The 17,436-nt window shown below is 41.9% G+C and overlaps 1 protein-coding gene across 1 annotated transcript in view; it reads right to left on the minus strand.

The window, feature by feature from the left end:
* Positions 1–17,436, minus strand: part of SGCD (sarcoglycan, delta (35kDa dystrophin-associated glycoprotein)) — a 430,166-nt gene that overhangs the window by 186,009 nt on the left and 226,721 nt on the right. Inside the window, exons 3-4 of the mRNA XM_012650389.1 lie at positions 6,991–7,078; positions 1,056–1,175 (exon numbers count right to left, since the gene is read on the minus strand). Coding sequence (XP_012505843.1) covers positions 1,056–1,175; positions 6,991–7,078 — 208 coding nt within the window. The remainder of the gene's footprint in view (positions 1–1,055; positions 1,176–6,990; positions 7,079–17,436) is intronic.

A 17,436-nucleotide genomic window follows, 5' to 3' on the forward strand; every position in this document is an offset into this window, starting at 1 on the left:
TTTATGCAATCTTTCCAGCAGTCTTAGAAGATAGACACTTCTATAACCCCCATTTTATAGATAGATAAGAAAGCAGGCACAGAGAGGGTAGATGACTTGCTTAAGGTTACACAGCTAGTAAAGGACAGAAATAGGGTTAAAATCATAGTGGGGTAATTCCAGAGCCTGAGGTTTTAACCACTGCGTGACAGCGAATTTTAGGGAGCAAAAGAAGGAAGATTAATATAGTATTAACAGTATCAGTCGCACACGTAGTAACAGCAGCAGTAACTGTTGACTGAGTACTGATTTGTGGTAGGCACTATGATAAGTGCATATAACATGGTCTCATTTAACCCTTGAGACAACTTGAGATCGTGGATGTTCTTAGCCTTATTAAGTAGAAAAGGAAACTGGCTCAGTAATGTCAGTAACTTGCCCAAAGTCACACAACTAGTGGGTGACAGGAGGGGTTAGAAGCCAGGTTTGTATGTGAGCACACATCCTCACCCAAAGCTTGGTGTTGAAATATGTGCCAAAGAGACTTCACTACTTTAGAAACTTTAACCAGGGGACCAGGCTGGAGGAGGTGCGGCTGCCTTGCTTTAAAAGAATCCAGGAAATTGGCCTAAATCACTCTTTTGGACACGATTTGTCTTAGTTGGTTCAGGCTGCTATAACAAAGAACCATAGACTAGGTGGCTTATAAACAAGAGAAATTCATTTCTCACAGTTCCAGAGGCTGAAGTCTGAGCTCAGGTGCCAGCCTAGCCGGGTTCCAGTGAGGGCTCTCTTCCAGGTTGTAGACTGCCAACTTCTGTTCTGTCCTCACACGGCGGACAGTGAGCTCTGGTCTCCTCACTCCCTTATAAGGTCACTAATTCCATTCACGAGGGCTCCACTCTCTGGACTTACTAATAATTACCCCTCAAAGACCCCACCTCCTGATACCACCATCTTGGAATTTAATATGAATTTTGGGAGGACACAAACATTTGGTCCATAACACCATTTCACTTTTCCTCTAAAATGTACATAGTAGCATCAAACCAAGTAAATGATTAAAATTTCCTTACCTAAAACTCTTAATCTTTCAGCTCCTACTACTACTTCATCATCATCTGCAGAGAAGAGCAATTTTCCAGAAACGGTTTTCACCTCAAACTTTTTGCCATAAGCCTCTACTGCTTTTGGACCTAGAGGAAAGGGGGTGGTGGTGGGGAGGCAGAGAGGGAGAGAAAGAAAGAATACATTAGTTTCATTAAATTTGACTTCGAAAAACTTTTCATAGAACATACATCTGACAAGTTCGTACTGGGCTCTAATGTTAAATGGATTGGTTTTCAAAAGCCAACCGTGAAAATTAGTCTCATGACTTTAGCCATGTCTTGTCAATTACTTTTAATCATATTCTCTCAGGCTATGATTTTAAAGACCATCATGTCCTGCCTCCAAACTAATGCCTGAATGAGAGTTTCCTCAGCCAACCACCGAATTACTGTCAAATAGTTGTGGATTTTTGCTGGAATGTATCCAGGCACAAGAGGCTCACCACTTCTTGATGCAGCTGTGTATCTTTGGCCATCCCCAACTGTCAGAAAGGGCTCCTTTAAATTCAGCTGAAATCTGATTCACCGTGTACCCTTAACCCACTGGCTGTATTTGACACCAAAAGAAATCTATTCCTTCAGTATATAGATCACTTCCTGGTAGAAATGGTTATATTGTAATTAACTGCCTCGGAAGTTGTTGAATCTTTTATGCTAGAATTTCATTCAATAAAAAAAAAAAATTAGAGGATTTATCAGATGATAACAGATTATGTTTCTGAAGGCGGTACATAAGAGGAAGACAAGGCCCCTGATCCCACAGCACCCATATTCTGATGGAGACCGACATAAATCTAAAACTTTATTAATAAATAAACCAGGAAACTTCTAGAGCTTTAGGTGCTATGGAAAAAGTAAAACAGGTTAATGAGTTAGAATTTCTAAGAGAAGGAGACATTCCAATCCAAGCTGGATCTACCAGAACACCTGAATTTCAGGTGGCTCCCAAAAGCTGGTCTGCAGGAATTCCTTAGAATAACTTAGGGATGTCGTCATCCTCACTAACCCAGCTCAGATCAAAGGAAATTGATCTCTTGGTTTAGAAATTCCTACAGAAAAAATTTTTGAGGGTAGAGTCCAGAAATCATGTATTTTTCCAAAACTGTCCAGAAGATTCTGATACAGAATTTTTGTTTCCTTCTAGGTATTTTTCAAGTGAGTGTCACTTTATAATAAATAGCCGTGAAAGAGTCCCCAATGCTTTCCAGCCTAAGATCACTAGGAACACACCTGTAGTTGACCAAACTGGGCTTATTACTCACTGCAGTGAAGGCGAATGAATACCATAAGGCACCATGAAGCATCTCACTAAGAAGCTGCTAGAAAGAACTTACTACAGGACCTGACCTTATGTGAGGTAATTCTGGGGAAGGTTTAAGAAAACAAAGCTTTACTATGGATTAAACACTGCCAGGAAGTGGGAGTAATTTTATGACTGGGTATCTTAATCAATCTCATTTAGAAGTAAGAAAGACCAGAGTAATGCTAACACATTCATGAATAAAGAAACAGTAGTCCCTCATGTTAGCTGGGATAGAAGGCTGTTTGGTCTTTTTTATGATCTGGACAGTGCTTACATTCTTGCCTGTGTTCAGACACGGTCAGAATCGTCTTTGTTTTTCTGTGTTTTGTTTTGTCTTGATCCATCACGGGCCACTGAGTGGCCTTGTCTGGTGTTGACGTTCTGTGAAAATATTTATGTTCAAGCAGGGAGAACGCTAGGCCTGGCCGATAGAGCCGGCCAGCCCCTGGACATCCGGAGCAGCTTTTCTCTTAGTCAAGACTATCAGACTAAGAATCAGAAGACATGAATCATGTCCCAACTCACTCTCATTTTCTGGAAATGTGACTTTGAGTAAGCCATTTGATCCTTCTGATCCTCGGTTTCTGCATCTATAAAATTGGACTATCACCGCCTACTCTATCTACCTCATAGATAGGTTGAAAGGATCAAATGATACTGTGTTTATAAAAGAAATCTGTGGGTGCAAAAGTGCTGTGAAATGTAGGGGACCACTCTTGAGGTCATCTCATCACAGTCATCATCACCGTTACCATTTTTCTACTGCAATGGTGACAACACATTGAAAAGAATCAGTGCTGAGTGACCTAGGAGTGCTCTTTCCTAGTCACATAACCACATCCACTTGGCAGACCTCATCTCTCACCAGCACATCCACAGTAGTCCTCTGACGAAAAGAAGGGCATTGGAAAGGCTCCTTAATGAGCAGGAGATTGAAACGGCAGAGATAGGACAGAATTTCCAAACGTCGTGGGACCTGGATGCCATCTTTCTGCCTGCCTTCATGCTGCAGGTGAGGGGAACGAGTGGCATCCAGGCTGAGGCTCTCAAAGGACACTGACTGAGCCAATGGCAGATTTGGGCCCAAACTCAAGCTCTCAGAATTGTTCCACAGAAGGAAAGAGAGGTTTATTTGTCTCGGAAGAAGAAGGTGGCCGGAGCCAACACGTCTGGAGCAGTTAAGAGATGAGAGATTTGGGGAAGAGAAATAAGCAGAAGAGACAAGGGCCAGAAGGAGATCTTGAAAGAACTGAAATATCCGATGAAGGATTTGGATTAGGTTTTTCTGCGAGGTCTAAGATACAGCTGTCTTCTTGATTACATCAATACCTTCCGTAAAGTCCATATTATTTGTCAATACTTTAGAGTTATCACCTTATTTGGGTGGGGAGATTGGAGATGGGGAGGTAATGAAGTGCTAATGAATGAATGCATGGCCTCAGGACAGACACAGGCTGAGCACAGTGTGCCCATTTGGGATCCATTCATATGGCCAAGCTGGGGTATGACTGGCAGGGGCCACAACTGCTTGGACTGTGCCTCCGCAGACCTGGGCAGTATCATCAGACTTGGCCCCTGAGGAGTCAAGGACACCTTCCTGTGTATGAAGTGAGTTTCCTCTGAACTCATGAACACTCTGTGAGACATATAGGAGAGTGGATTAAAGAGACTACAGCAATCAGAGAACACAAAGCACAATTAAGTTATCTTGCTTTTCAGGGCTTTACAGAACACAAAATGGAATTTACCAAGGGCCAGAACCATTTGGGTATCTAAAGCTCAGTAATTGGTAGTTTTAGCCCAAATCCCACAGAGCTACTGCTGACTCAGTGGGGCAGACGCTCGTTCTTTGTCAATTTCACCTGGGGCTGCCAAACTTCCCTGGACATGGCTGGAATCTTAAAAAGTGACTCCAGAGGGAAATGCAAATGGAGCTGGAGACAGCTTAGGCGGTCCCTTGCTGAACCCATTGTTCCTTTCCGGGATGTAAAAAAAAAATCACTATTTCTAGTGATTTGTGAAACTAATCTTCACTTTATCCCTCTCTGTGTTGATAGCCTATGCATAAGGTGCCTCCTTAATTAATTTCCTAAACAGGGAAGAAAAATTGGACCCCATCAGGATGCATCTTCAGTCTCTAGTCACCACAACCTAGAATCTGGGGGCTGGAAAGGCCTGGTGGCTACACAGCCTGACCTCTCCCCAGCTCCCTTGCTACCAGACCCCTTCCCCACCCCCACACGATGCCGTCCAAGGCACCCCTGCCACTTTCCTCCTTTCAGGTCTGGAGGTTCCCTGTTTGGACCCACTACCAAGATACTCAGTCAGCAGCCTTCTCGGTCACATATGGCCTAATTCGAGAACTTAACTATCCCATAAAGCAAGCATTATTTGCTGTGAAAACATTACCTGAACATTTAACATTAGAATTTCTAATGGACTGTTAAGACATTCTTTAGGTAAGCAGAATTCTTGATTCCTCGGGGTGGCCTTAGCAGACCTCACTGCTTAGAAGGCACGAGTGATTTGCTTTCCAGTAAGTACACCACCCAGTATAACAGGCAGCAGAAGGTAGTGTCTGCTAGGACAGCTTGGTGCTTTCCACTGTGTGCAGAAATGTAATGTAAAAGGAAAACCCTGATGGAAAACTTTAGGGGTCTGTGTATTTAGAATGATATTTTTAACACCTCTACTATCCTTTCTAGAACTCATCTTGGAAGTCTCCTGTTGACTAGCATCAGAATGGCTTTTTGCCCATCTGGTTTTCATGGTAGCTGTCTTGTACACGACCTTCAGAGTCAGGGATAGGTGTCATCCAGCTCCCAACTGGGGGAGACAGAAAGACAAAGACTGTTGGACGGATGAAGGCAAGAGAGAAGAGAAAGGAAAGGGAGGAGGAGGAAAAAAGAAGGGTGAGAGAGGGGAGGAGAGGAAGAAAAAGAGGAAGAGAGGGAGGTGGGAGGAGAGAAGGGAAGGGAGACAGAGGAAGAGGGATAGGGAGAAAGGTGGAGGGGAAGAAAAAGAGGATAGAGAGGGTGAAGGGGAGGAACAGAGGGGTGGGCAGAGAGTGGAGAGAGAAGGCAGAGAGAGGTGGGGATGGAGAAGGAGAGGGAGATGGAGAGAGGGCAGGAAGGAGGAGGAGGAAGGGGAGAGGGAGCGAGGGAGAGACATGGACTCTTTTTGCAGAGTAACAGTCATTTGGGCAGTTCCAGCTTTATCAAAACAAAATCTCTCAAGTAAACCAAATCTCCCAGCGCAAATAAATGGCAAATGATCAACAGGCTAAATAAGTTCCTTTTGAACGCAGGAATCTGGGAGCTGGAGGTTGGAATTATTTCCCTCCTGGAGGCAATTTTCACATATGGCGCTTAAATCATTGCTTACTGAAGCTGTTTATTTAATTATTTAGCGTTGTAACTGCGGGCCAGATGTTATATAAGCAAGGCCGACCATCCAGTCGCACGCTGAAACAACGTTTATGCATCATGGGCTCTGCCGTGCAGCCGTTCCTTCCATCCCTGAGTCCCTGGATTGGAGGATGGTCCGAGTCAGCCACCGGCTGTGAATCTCTGGACATCCCCACGCATCACTCCTGGGGCTTGGGGGGCACCGGCTGTGGGGCTCCCTCCTCAGCAGAAAAGGTCCTAGGCACAAAGGCACCTGTTTCCCCATGGCTTGTCTATCAGTGGGGCTCCAGATAGTTTAGTCACAGTAACAGTAATATTTCAGGGCATTTGGGTAACTGGCTTCTCAAAACGTCCATCTGTATACTTTTCTGTTAGCCTTGAAGCCAAACAAATGGCATTTTCTGTCTGGAAGTAGAACAATGCCATTCAGACATACATTCCTTTCCCCTTTCACTGCGGCGTTGCATAATGCCTCCCTATTTACTGCCGCTTCCAACCTACAGAGGGGGCATTGATCATACTGCTCAACACACCACCAAACCACGAGGCCCATGTTTATCATTATAATCATTATTGTGAATAACCAATCCTTGTTTAAATTTCAGGAATACGCAGCTTAAAAGCCAGTGGGTGCTTTCTGCGGCTGTTAGGAGCATATCTGTTATATTAAAAGGAACTGCACAAACATATTCAGTGGAGATACATCTGCATTTTGCCATTGAATTAGGTTCAAAGTCAGCACATACGGCAAACATGGCATGGATTCAAATGATCACTAAAAATCCCTTTCACGACCCATAAAGTAAGCCGCGTGGCTCTGTGGATACTATGCTCTTCTCTCAATCAACCCAGCACAGCCAGTTTTTCCTCCAGCATTGGAGCAGGGAGCTTTTCTTTGGTTAAGCACCAGATGAAGTAGCTAGCTTGTATTTAGAAGCTGTGTTCTATGGAAAATAGATTTTTCCCCCCCTAAGCAGGCATTATTAGATTTCATAAGTTAAATTATGAAGATCAGATGGGACTGTACCTTTTAGCAGAATCATGGAATACACGCCACATTCTCTTTCTCAACACAGCAAATAAATACGTTAGCAGACCTTCTTTTCAAGTCCACATGGCGGTTTCATTTGACCTTTACATTTCTCAGTGCCCAGCATGGACCAGGCACTGCTAAGTGTCTTTCTTTTCTTACCTGTTATTAGCTGAGTTAGCACTTTAGTCTGGTCATTGAGAATGTTCACTGTAACATTTCTGGCAGATTTGAAGTACAGGGCATTACCCTGCAATAAGAAAATAAGAGAAACACATGAAAATGGTAGACTTCTAAACAACAACAACAAAAAACTGTCATCCCACCTGCCTAAGGGGCTGAACTGGTTTTAACCTAGTACCAATCGATGCGTCTTTATTTGAAAACTCCAAATGTTGAACGATTCCCTCATATATAATAATTAATTGGCATTCATCTAAAATAGATTTGTCCCAAAGAGACAGACAGACAGACACACAATGTAGATTTCCCCAGAACACATACTTTGTTTTCTCTATGCTATCTTTATTTACTTATTTTTTTCACAGACACATTTTTATAGTTGAATCAGAGACAACTGGGACACACAGCCCTTTAGACCTTATTGCAGACATTAGTTAGCCTTGGCACACAGAATTATCAGGAATGACTGGTAATCTCCAAACCTTATGCTCTCTCCAAAGGAACCGTGCCAAGTCCTTAAAGGAAAGCAGCAAACTCCTGTAAAACACCCAAGGTCTGCCCCGCCTTGGGCATGCCTACGACTGTGAGAATACTTTGTGGAGACATTTGCAACACATGTATACAACACCCAGGAGATCTGGCATCCCCAAGTAAGCCTCTTCTCCTTTCTTCCTTTTCGTGTCTTCAGATTCCTTTTCCTCCAGATGCTCTGTGCTTTCATCCACTCCCCCTTTATCAGAAGGGCTTTCTCACCCTCTCTCACACTCTTGTCAGCATTTCTGAGCATGACTCAGAACAGGGCTTGGCACACTTTTCCTGTAAAGGACCTGATGCTAAAAATGTTAGCCTTTGTGGAATGCACGATCCCTGTTGTAAATATTCAGCTCTGCTGTCCTTGTGCAAGAACAACCTTAGATCATCCAGAGATACCGAGGGTCCGGCTATGTTCCATTAAGCTTTATTCATGGGTGCTGGCAGCTAAATTTCATATAATTTTAATTTTGTATTTAAAATTTAACATAACATAAATGTGTCAAGACATATTGTATTATTCATTTTTAGTTTTGTTTACCCTCCTTCGATTATTTAAAAATCATTCTTGGATCTCTGGTGATGTAAGAACAGGCACAGGGTTGGGCAGCTCGAAGGCTATCATTTGCCAAGCCCTGGTTTAGAAGTTATCCTTTCCTTGGAGTAAACTAAAGTCATTAAACTAAAGGATGAATGTCTGACAGAGAACACATCAGCATCACCTAGTTCTTATTGGAAAAAAGAATTTAGCAGTCATCCCTGTCTTTCTGAACCTCTGTCACCCCATGACACATACATGCCTGAAAATTCAATCATATCCCTACGCATTGAGTCCTAAATGCTTAAAAACCATTGTCCTACAAGGTGTGAGGGGACTGAAGATAAGCAAAACGCAGTCTTTACCTTCAAAGGCTCAGGTTCTAATAGGAACCATGAGACGGTCACAGATATACTAGACAGAGAACATTACGAGTGATTGGGGGACTTTTCTGAAGGGTGAGATTGTTCTCCTCTTGGGGCTATGGAGTGGGAAGCGAAGGAAACTTCCAGAAGTAATTAACATGACAGCCGAGACTTGAGAAGACTATAGATACCACTTTACCAAGTTGAAATGAAAAAAAGATGGTCACGAAGGTAAGAAAATTATGGGTTGACTGTCCAATGTCTTTTTCCTTCTAAAACTGGTGGGGCCGAGAACTGGAGCAGCCAGCCCCGCCTGCACATGTAGAGTGGCAGGGCAGCACGCTGACAGGCAGGTGGTATGCATTCATGTTGCAGGTGGCTTTCTCAAGTGGGCGGGACAGGAGGGCCCTGGCAGCCACCACAGATAGTCTGGAGTCATGGTCTCTGCCACCGAAGGTTAACTGCTAAAATGGGTGGCCATGACCCATGCAGGCCTTGAATGACCAGTTAACCTTGAGAGCTGCTGACCTAGTGTTGGGGAAAAGACGACAACTACTAATATATCCAGCAATCAGAGATTCAGTGTAATCCCCCACAATGGTTTAAAATTAAAATTTCCCCTGATGAGAAAGGTTTCTTTTTTTAAAAAAAAAAAAAAAAAAAAAACTGGATCAGAGAAGAATACAATATTGTCATAGGTTTTTTTTTTTTTTTCTGTCCATAAAGAAACAAATATTAGTCTAAAATAGTTTCTTTGGCATTGTCTCTGAGAGTGCTTAGCAGTTCTATTTAAAACTTCAGAACGATTTAAGTAAAGTGAGAATTTAGAACCTGGAACCTAGACAGAAGATTACATGTTTCAAGAAGTTAATGTACTAATGTTTCTTTTCACAAATTCAGCAACCTGGCACTGCAGAGAAAAGAGTGGCCTAGACTCAAAAAACTGGATAAATTCTGCTGCCACTGGCTGCGACGTGACCTCGAGCAAAGCACCTAACTGTTCCGCATTTCGTTTTTTGTATTCTCCACCCTCCACACCAATGTCATTATCAAGCTCATCGTTGACATAACAGAGCACTCACTGTGTGCCAGGCACACACTAGGAGCTCTGGAGTCACACTGCCTACTTTCCAATTTCAGCTCTGCCACTTGCAAGTCGTGTGACACTGGGCAATTTACTCGATTGTTCCAGGCCTCAGTTTAAAGGTGTGATGGCACAAATATTAATTATTAAATTATTAAGATACACGTATTGTTGAAATTGTTAAATTCCATACATAATTATTAGAACACATGTGGCCCAGTGCCAGGCACACATGAAGTCCTAAGTAATTGTTAGGGTAAGGAGAGGAGGGAAAGAAGGAAGGTAGAGGGAGGGAGAAAAGGGGGCAGGAAAGGGGAGAGGGAGTGATAGAGAGAAATGAGGAAGAACACCTCGTGTACATCACTCATTCTTTCCAAACCATCTGTACGGTGAGTCAGGGGATTTTTTGCATTTTCAACATTCTGTTTCCATATTTCAAAGGGTTTCCCTTTATGCGGTTGGCTCACCATTGTCTTTCAAATCCCAGTACTTGCCTGTTCTTAATATTCTTCAAATAATTCTATCATGGACAAATCTCATAACAGCTTCGCTCAAGATTTATAGCAAGGGATATAATAAAATCACCCCATTCTTTTTTATCGCCATGCCAAAATACTATAGCTCAGGCATTGATTGCTCTAATATCCTAACATCATGGGAAACAGAGTCTCTGCTACATCAGAGTTTAAACAAAGAGCCTAATTCTAGCCTGGGATGTGTTGCTGTAATCCTCCTGTATACCTGATAACAGAAAGATCACCAGGAAAAAAAAGTGAACCAGCTAGCAAACATGAAGAATTTCATATGGCAGCTAGGTCAGTGTGATTTTTATTTTGTTCTCTGAATCTGCCCACTGAGACTGACCCAGGAAAATACCAGCCAAGCAAAGCATCCTTGGGGTCTCTGTGGTATTAGAATAAGCAGGACAAACACTCTCTCGTGTCTGATAAGAAGCTAAATTCTGCCCTTTCAGCCTCTTTTCTTTCCCTGGTACTGCCTCCCACTCAACGCTGTAGGCTCCAGGCCTGGGGAGGGGAATTTCTGCCTCGGAGCTGGTGACTTTCACTAGCTGACCTCAAGGGAACCATACTAGGACAAGGGGTTTGCCGAGCTGCCTGGTGGCTCAGCTGTGCCGGGCAGAAAGGAGTCTGGCAGACCAGTGGAGAAGGATGAAGGTCAGAGCTCAGCAGGTCAGGTCTGTCTGCAGCCAATCAGCCTGCGATTCTTCTGGACACAGGGGGAGGCAACACACCATTTCTCCCATGTGGAGAGGACAGTCCATATCAGCACTCTCCCCAAAATAACTAAAGTGTGTGGCATTTTGTACTGAAATTCTCATCACACAAACACTCTGATGGAGAAAAATCCCTGCCACGGCTCGATTTTTCTGAAGCAGAATATGCACATCTCTATTTCTCTAAAGTATAACATGCAGAAACCTTTTCCTGATGACTCGGGGCCACTGAAATGAACATTATTTGTTCCACTATGTCCTCCAGTGGCTCCTGGATGTGTGTGGCTATTTGATGACTGAACGGCTCCATCATGCTGACATTTTAAGATGATTGCATCTGATTTTTTAAACATGTATTATTTATTCTCATAACAAAACAGTACCTGTAAATGTCAAACACTATGCACAAGGCATATAACAAAGAGCAGCAATGCGCACCTCTCATCACTGCAAGAGTTTCAACTCATCTGGATGTTTCTTCAGGTATTTCTCTCCCTGTAGCCAAAATACACTTCCATGTTATCTCCTGATTCATCAACTTTAGATGTTATTCATTGAATTTCTCCAATGGAATGGACTCTTCCACATAACTTTGGTTAAATCAATATTCAGAATTTAATTATAATTATGTATATATTGTCCACAGATGAGCCAAGTAGTATACTTTAATTACATTTCCTTTTTTTAAAATGTTCATTTTTTCTCTTTCTGGAGTCAATAAACACTCCATTTTTAAAAAAATTTGCTTAGATTTCTAGTATTTTTCCTCTCTTATTGTTTAATACCTTTTCTTTAGGTTCTATCTTCCGGGAGCTATCTTCAACTTTAATTTTCTATTGATTTTTTAAACATTTCTACTATTTCTGCTATTTCTACTATTAATTTAGGAGAATTTAAAAAATTTGAACATTTCTTTTTATATCATCCCTTCCTTATTTGACTGGCATACTACCTTCTCTCAGAGAGGAATAAGAAAGTTAACTGGAAGCTCTGTGTTTCCGGAACGGTGAACCTCGCCACAGGTCAATGGTGGGGATTTGACTAATTAAATGAAGAACCTCCAAATGTCAGTAACTGTGTACCAGTCAGTAACCCCAGGGCCAGATTCATCAGAGAAGAATTCTCCAAAGTCGTGCTAGGAAGGTGGTGGGTACAATGTTATTAATAGGTATGAGTTTTGAGTATTAGCAGGGGCTGGGCATTTTGCTGGTCAGTGAACAGACTATCAATTAAGCCTCCTGTTTTCAGTTCATTCCCAGCTTCATCTATGGCTGGCATCCCACAGCTCACAGCCCCCCTGGTCCAAACTAGTTTCTAGAAAACAGTCCTTCTATCTTCTGTTATGTGCAGAAGAGGTACTTGCCTAGCTGAGTCACCTGCAATGGGATCTGGAGATAGAGGATTCTTTAACTAGTCTTTAGTTAAAAGCAGATTTTCAACCAGTCCTCAGTCCTCTTTTCCAGCCCCACTGCAGGAGGGCAGAGTGAATTTCCTCTAATAGCTTTTTATCTCCTACTATACCTAGTAGACAAGTAACCCTGTTCCACTTACTCCACACCCTGACCTTCACATATATGAGGGTATCTAGTTCCCGAGCCTTTCTAGGGCACCATATGATGAGTTCTCTCATGTCTTTCTTGCTTCCCTCACTGCAAGATTGTAGACTCCAGTTTTGCCAGGTCAACTACCTCTCATCTATCTACTCACTTATTGTCTTTTGAAATTAGGTTGACATTTCTTGTCTATTATTATTTATTCTCCCTTTCTCTATGACCACATGAGTTTAGTTCTTTCTAATTTTTCACCATTTACTGTGTCTTTCAGTGGAGTTTTTGAGGGGAACAGGGATCCATGACTTCTCACTGCCATCAGTTTGCCTACCTCTAGGGCCATCTCATACTACTGCCTTCTTAAGAGGAAAGCTGGTTAAAGTTGTATGTAAGTCAAAGCATGTAGTTTCTGGTTTTGGACCAAAAAGCTTCTCTTAAGCATTCTATGTACATTTGGAGTATCTAAAACATGGTAGATACTGTCTTAGGCCCTAGAGAATGGAAAACATATGACCTTTATCTTTAAAAAGATCCTAGCCTAGGGTAAGACTGAGTTAATGCAAAATAACCATAACAACAATGTGATATCACTCCAGTCAAGATTTATGCTCTCCTGGTATGAAAGGCGCAGATTTTAATGTTTGCATTTGATAGTAACCATATCATCACAGCCTGTTTTGAAGTGATGTGGCTGCCAGACATTACTTATCTTGATCATCCCACACTGTAGTATATTTTCCTTTCCCTCTGGAGGGCTAACAATCTGATTTGGGAATTTAGATAAACAGAAAAAATGAGACAGCACACAAACAACTTCCATATTCAGGAAAGGCTTTGAACTCTCAGTGTGAATGAAGTTCAGAGAAGGAAGGGATCAGTGTGGGTAGAATCCTCAGGGAAATCTTCCTAGAGGAGAGTGTGGCTGGCTTTTGCCTTTTCCTCCCAACAAAAAGGCAGCCTGGTTCACAGCTGCCCTATTTCTATTTCTTGCTAACTTAGGTAATGAGTTAGGCTGGCCTTGTGAAAGAAAGGTTGAGTGTGAGCTTTGGAGTCAGACACATGTGGGCTTTGATAACAACTCTACTTCTTTACTAACTCTGTGGCCTTTGGTAAATCATTCATCTCTGAGTTTCAGTTTGTGCATCTATGTAATGAAGTTAAAGACCACATAATGGTGAAGAAGGAAAAAAAAATCAAGAAAAAGAATACATGTCAAATGCCTGCATAGTGTCTCCGAAAAGACTTCAAAACTATAAACGATAACAATGACAACAAAAACAAACACAAGCTACGTTAGAAAGGTTTGCTAGAGCAATGACTGAGTCTAGTGCTGGAGCGAGAAATCTACTACATGAGCCTAGAGCATCTTTTGATGCTAGAAAGGAAGTGTTTAAAAAACAAACAAAAAGCAAAAACCTCACAATTACGGCGGTATGTCAAAGCGACACAGGAGACAACTGAGAGAGCTCCCAGCAGCCACAGCTAGAAGAATTTGAGCAATAGTAACAACAAAAAATGATGTAGTATTGGATTATAACCCAGAGCATAAAATAAATATCCATGAGTCCATGCAAATATAAATTTTAAAAATATATAAATAAACGGGGAAGAAGAGTCAAACCTCCCCATGTAGAAGAATTCTGAATAATTTACATCAGTAACTCTTCACTCCTTAAGGGTGGACCGTGTACAGCATGTTCCTTTCAAAGAGAACAGTACAGAAAGGGTATCAAAGAATAAACTTATAGTTGAGAAATCTGACAAACACTAGCTCAGCCGGGCAACCAAGGTCAACAACAACAGTGATGTGTCATGTGGATAGCATGTACCCTTGATAGGACGTAAAGAAAATGGCACTTTGCCTCTATGGTCTTCCGTTTCAAAACCCATAACTTGCATCTAATCATGAGGACCACATTACAAAATACCTGACCAGTACTCCTCAAAACTGTCAAGGTCATCAAAACCAAAGAAAACCCGAGAAACTACCACAGCCAAGAGCCTGAAGAGACGAGAGGACTAAATTTTACACGGTATTCTGGATGGGATCCTCAGACAGAAAAAGGACATTAGGTAAAAAACCAAGGTGATCCGTGTGAAGGGTGGACTTTAGTTTATAATAATGTATCAGCATTGTTTCATTAATTGTGACAAAATGTACCTACCGATGGCAGATGTTAATAATAGGGAAGTCTGGGTGTGGGGTTTATAGAGATACTCTGTACTCTCTTCACAGCTTTTTCTGTAAATATAAAACTATTGTAAAATATAAATTTTTCTTTCCTTTGAAAGCTGTATTAGGCTACCACAATTTAAGATCTATAATTCAGGAATAGACCTTGGAAAGGCACCCATCCTCCAGCAGGCAGGGATTCTGATACATCTTGGACAAATGATTCCACTTTTGGTTTGATCCTATTAGAAAATTCTCCCTTAGAGTGAGACAAAATCTATTTCCCTGGGATTTTGTCTTTAGGAATACTAAATAAATAGCCCACGGGCCCTACTCACAGCTAGTTCTTCACCCAGGGCTCTCTGTGCACTATCGTTCTTCCCTGGTCAGCTTATAGGAAACAGGGTGATCAGAAGTTGCTGTCTTCTTTGCAGGGGGTGTCACAATATACTGGCTGTGGTGATCAATGTTTACTAAAATAATAGTAACTCTGGATACCATCGGGAAACAAACTGACCGATACAAACTTAGATTTGCCACTAAAATCATTCCCAAAGGGTAATTTGTAAGTTTTTCTTCGGCAAGCACCAAATGTTTCTATTACTATCATTATTATTTTTAATAGGAAGCCTTAAAAGGGTCTCTGAATGGACCCTTTTAAAAGCATGGTAAGCATCCAAAAACAGTACTTTGGTGTGGTTATTTCTATTTTACCTCGGAGTCTCTTTTTATAAGTATACTTGGATGGATTTCTATTGTTTTGAAAATTTTTTTCCAGTCACGAATAATGATGCTACACTGTGAAGCACTTACTCAAAATAAGCTGGGAAATTGTCCAATTTTTCCACTGTAGCATTCCTATTCAGCTACTCTCTGCACTGTGCCCAAATTTGGGTGCATTTTGGGTTCTTTCAACACTTCACTGAGTTGAGTTGTTCTGTCTCAAGCATTTTTTTGAAGCACCATGTTAATACGTCAAGGCTGCCAGGGAACTGCCAACTTCTCTAGTGCCCGGCACATTCCTGGCACCCATTAGGCTTTCAATAAATATTTGTTGAATAACTGAATGTGCAGATCACATTAAGAGTCAAGAGAGAGTGAGAGTTGTCAACAAAAGAAGTAATTAAATGCAGGTTGACAGTAACTCTCAAAGATAGTTTTCAAAAGGCAAGCCGAGTGACGTGATAATCTCAGCAGGGAAAACGCAGTGCGGTGGGAAGAGGCAATACAGACATATAATCAACAAATATCTGTTTACCACCTAATGCGGTGCGAGGAATGATAGGCGATACAAGTAAGACTTAAGATGTCGAGTCTCTAGATGACAGGGAGAAGCAGCAGTGTAAATTGTCGACCCTGAATTCTTGCTGCCATGAAGGTTAAATGATGCCTGGAATCTTCCCTGGGCATGTAGCACTCATGTGACACATGGCATCGAATATGCCCTCTTCAAGTGCCCCGTATCAATCCATTCCACTTGCATTTTAAAAGTATCTTCTAAGCATAACGCCCCGTACCAAACGCTGAGCAGGTGGCCTCAGATCTCCTAGGAGATGTGGACGAAAGTAAGAGTTCCATAAATGATGATATAATCGCAATTGCAATGTGTGCAGTGAACGCAGAGTAGAAGGGGAAATGAGATCACACGCAGTGAGATGTGAGATTGCCCTAATTTGGGTGGTCAGGGAAGGCCCTTCTAAAGAAGACACACTTAAGCTTAGGTCACGGGGATGAGTGGGAATTGGTTAACTGAACCAGAGGAGAAAGAACTTTTCAGACAGAGCCATAGTCGAGTGTGCTGGCCCCGCAGCATGACGGAGCCTGGTGTAATTTAGGGACAAAGAGGAACGTCAATGTGGCTGGAGAATGATAATCAAGGGAAGCAGAAGATTCGTTAGCCTTGCCCATGCTGTCCTCTAATGAGCAGGAATGTTTAGTTTTGATGTAAGAAAACATTTTTTTCTCCTAACGGATGACGTCTTGGGATTTCATAACAAACTCTTTTTCCTGTCTTAGTTCATTCTTTATATTTTCTTCTATTAACATTTGAGTTTTACTTTTCACATGAGGTCTTTATTCTCCCCGTAGACTACTCTAGTATGCAGTTAGATAGGAATTCAAACAGAAGCCAGTTTCCTCAACACTATCCACCAAATGATTATTATTTTCCCCACTAATATGTAGAGTCACTTTTATTATATATTAATTCCCAAATGTACATCAGTCAGACTTAGCCTTCTAGTCTGTTCTACTGTCTGTTCTTGCACCAATACCATCTTGTTTTTATTTCTGTGGTTTTGTGACATGTCTAATTATCTTACAGGTCTGTCCACCCCCTTTGCTTTTATAGGCCATTTTAAGGGTTTTGAACTTTCTTCAAAAACAAGAAGTCACTGAAAGGTTTTAAGCAGGAGATCAGTGTGAACTGATCTGCATTTAAACATGCTCACTCTGGTTATCTTGTGGGGGTCTACCAGAAAGAGGACTATGTGATATGAGAGACCAGGTAGGAGACTATTGTAGTCACCCGGGTGAGAAATGATGGCAACCTGAACTACACAGGGGAAGACAAGTAAAGAGATCAAACGGAGACATTTTCAGCACTGGCAGGGGTTGGTAACTGACTGGGCTTGGGGACAGAGCCAGGGATAACTCCTGTGTTTCTTGGCAGTTAGAAAAGTAGGGGCCATTTACTGAGCTGCAGAACGGTGGGTAAGAGATAGACTATTTGAAGGGAGAGTTTGGTAGATAGGTAGCAGGTTGGGCAATGTTAAGCTTGGGAAATGTTAAGTGTGAAATGCCTGGGAGTCTGATGTATTGGGGTGCAGAATTGGCATTTCTTTCAATCCTACGTCATATCTTCTAAGCTCCGCTGTGCATTCCACCAGATACTAAAAGCTCCATTATAAAAATGTTCACAATTACACTATCTCAGCTGTCAACTTTTATA

This window comes from Propithecus coquereli, unplaced genomic scaffold, assembly GCF_000956105.1.
Source record: "Propithecus coquereli isolate 6110/MARCELLA unplaced genomic scaffold, Pcoq_1.0 Scaffold322, whole genome shotgun sequence".
NCBI lineage: Eukaryota > Metazoa > Chordata > Mammalia > Primates > Indriidae > Propithecus > Propithecus coquereli.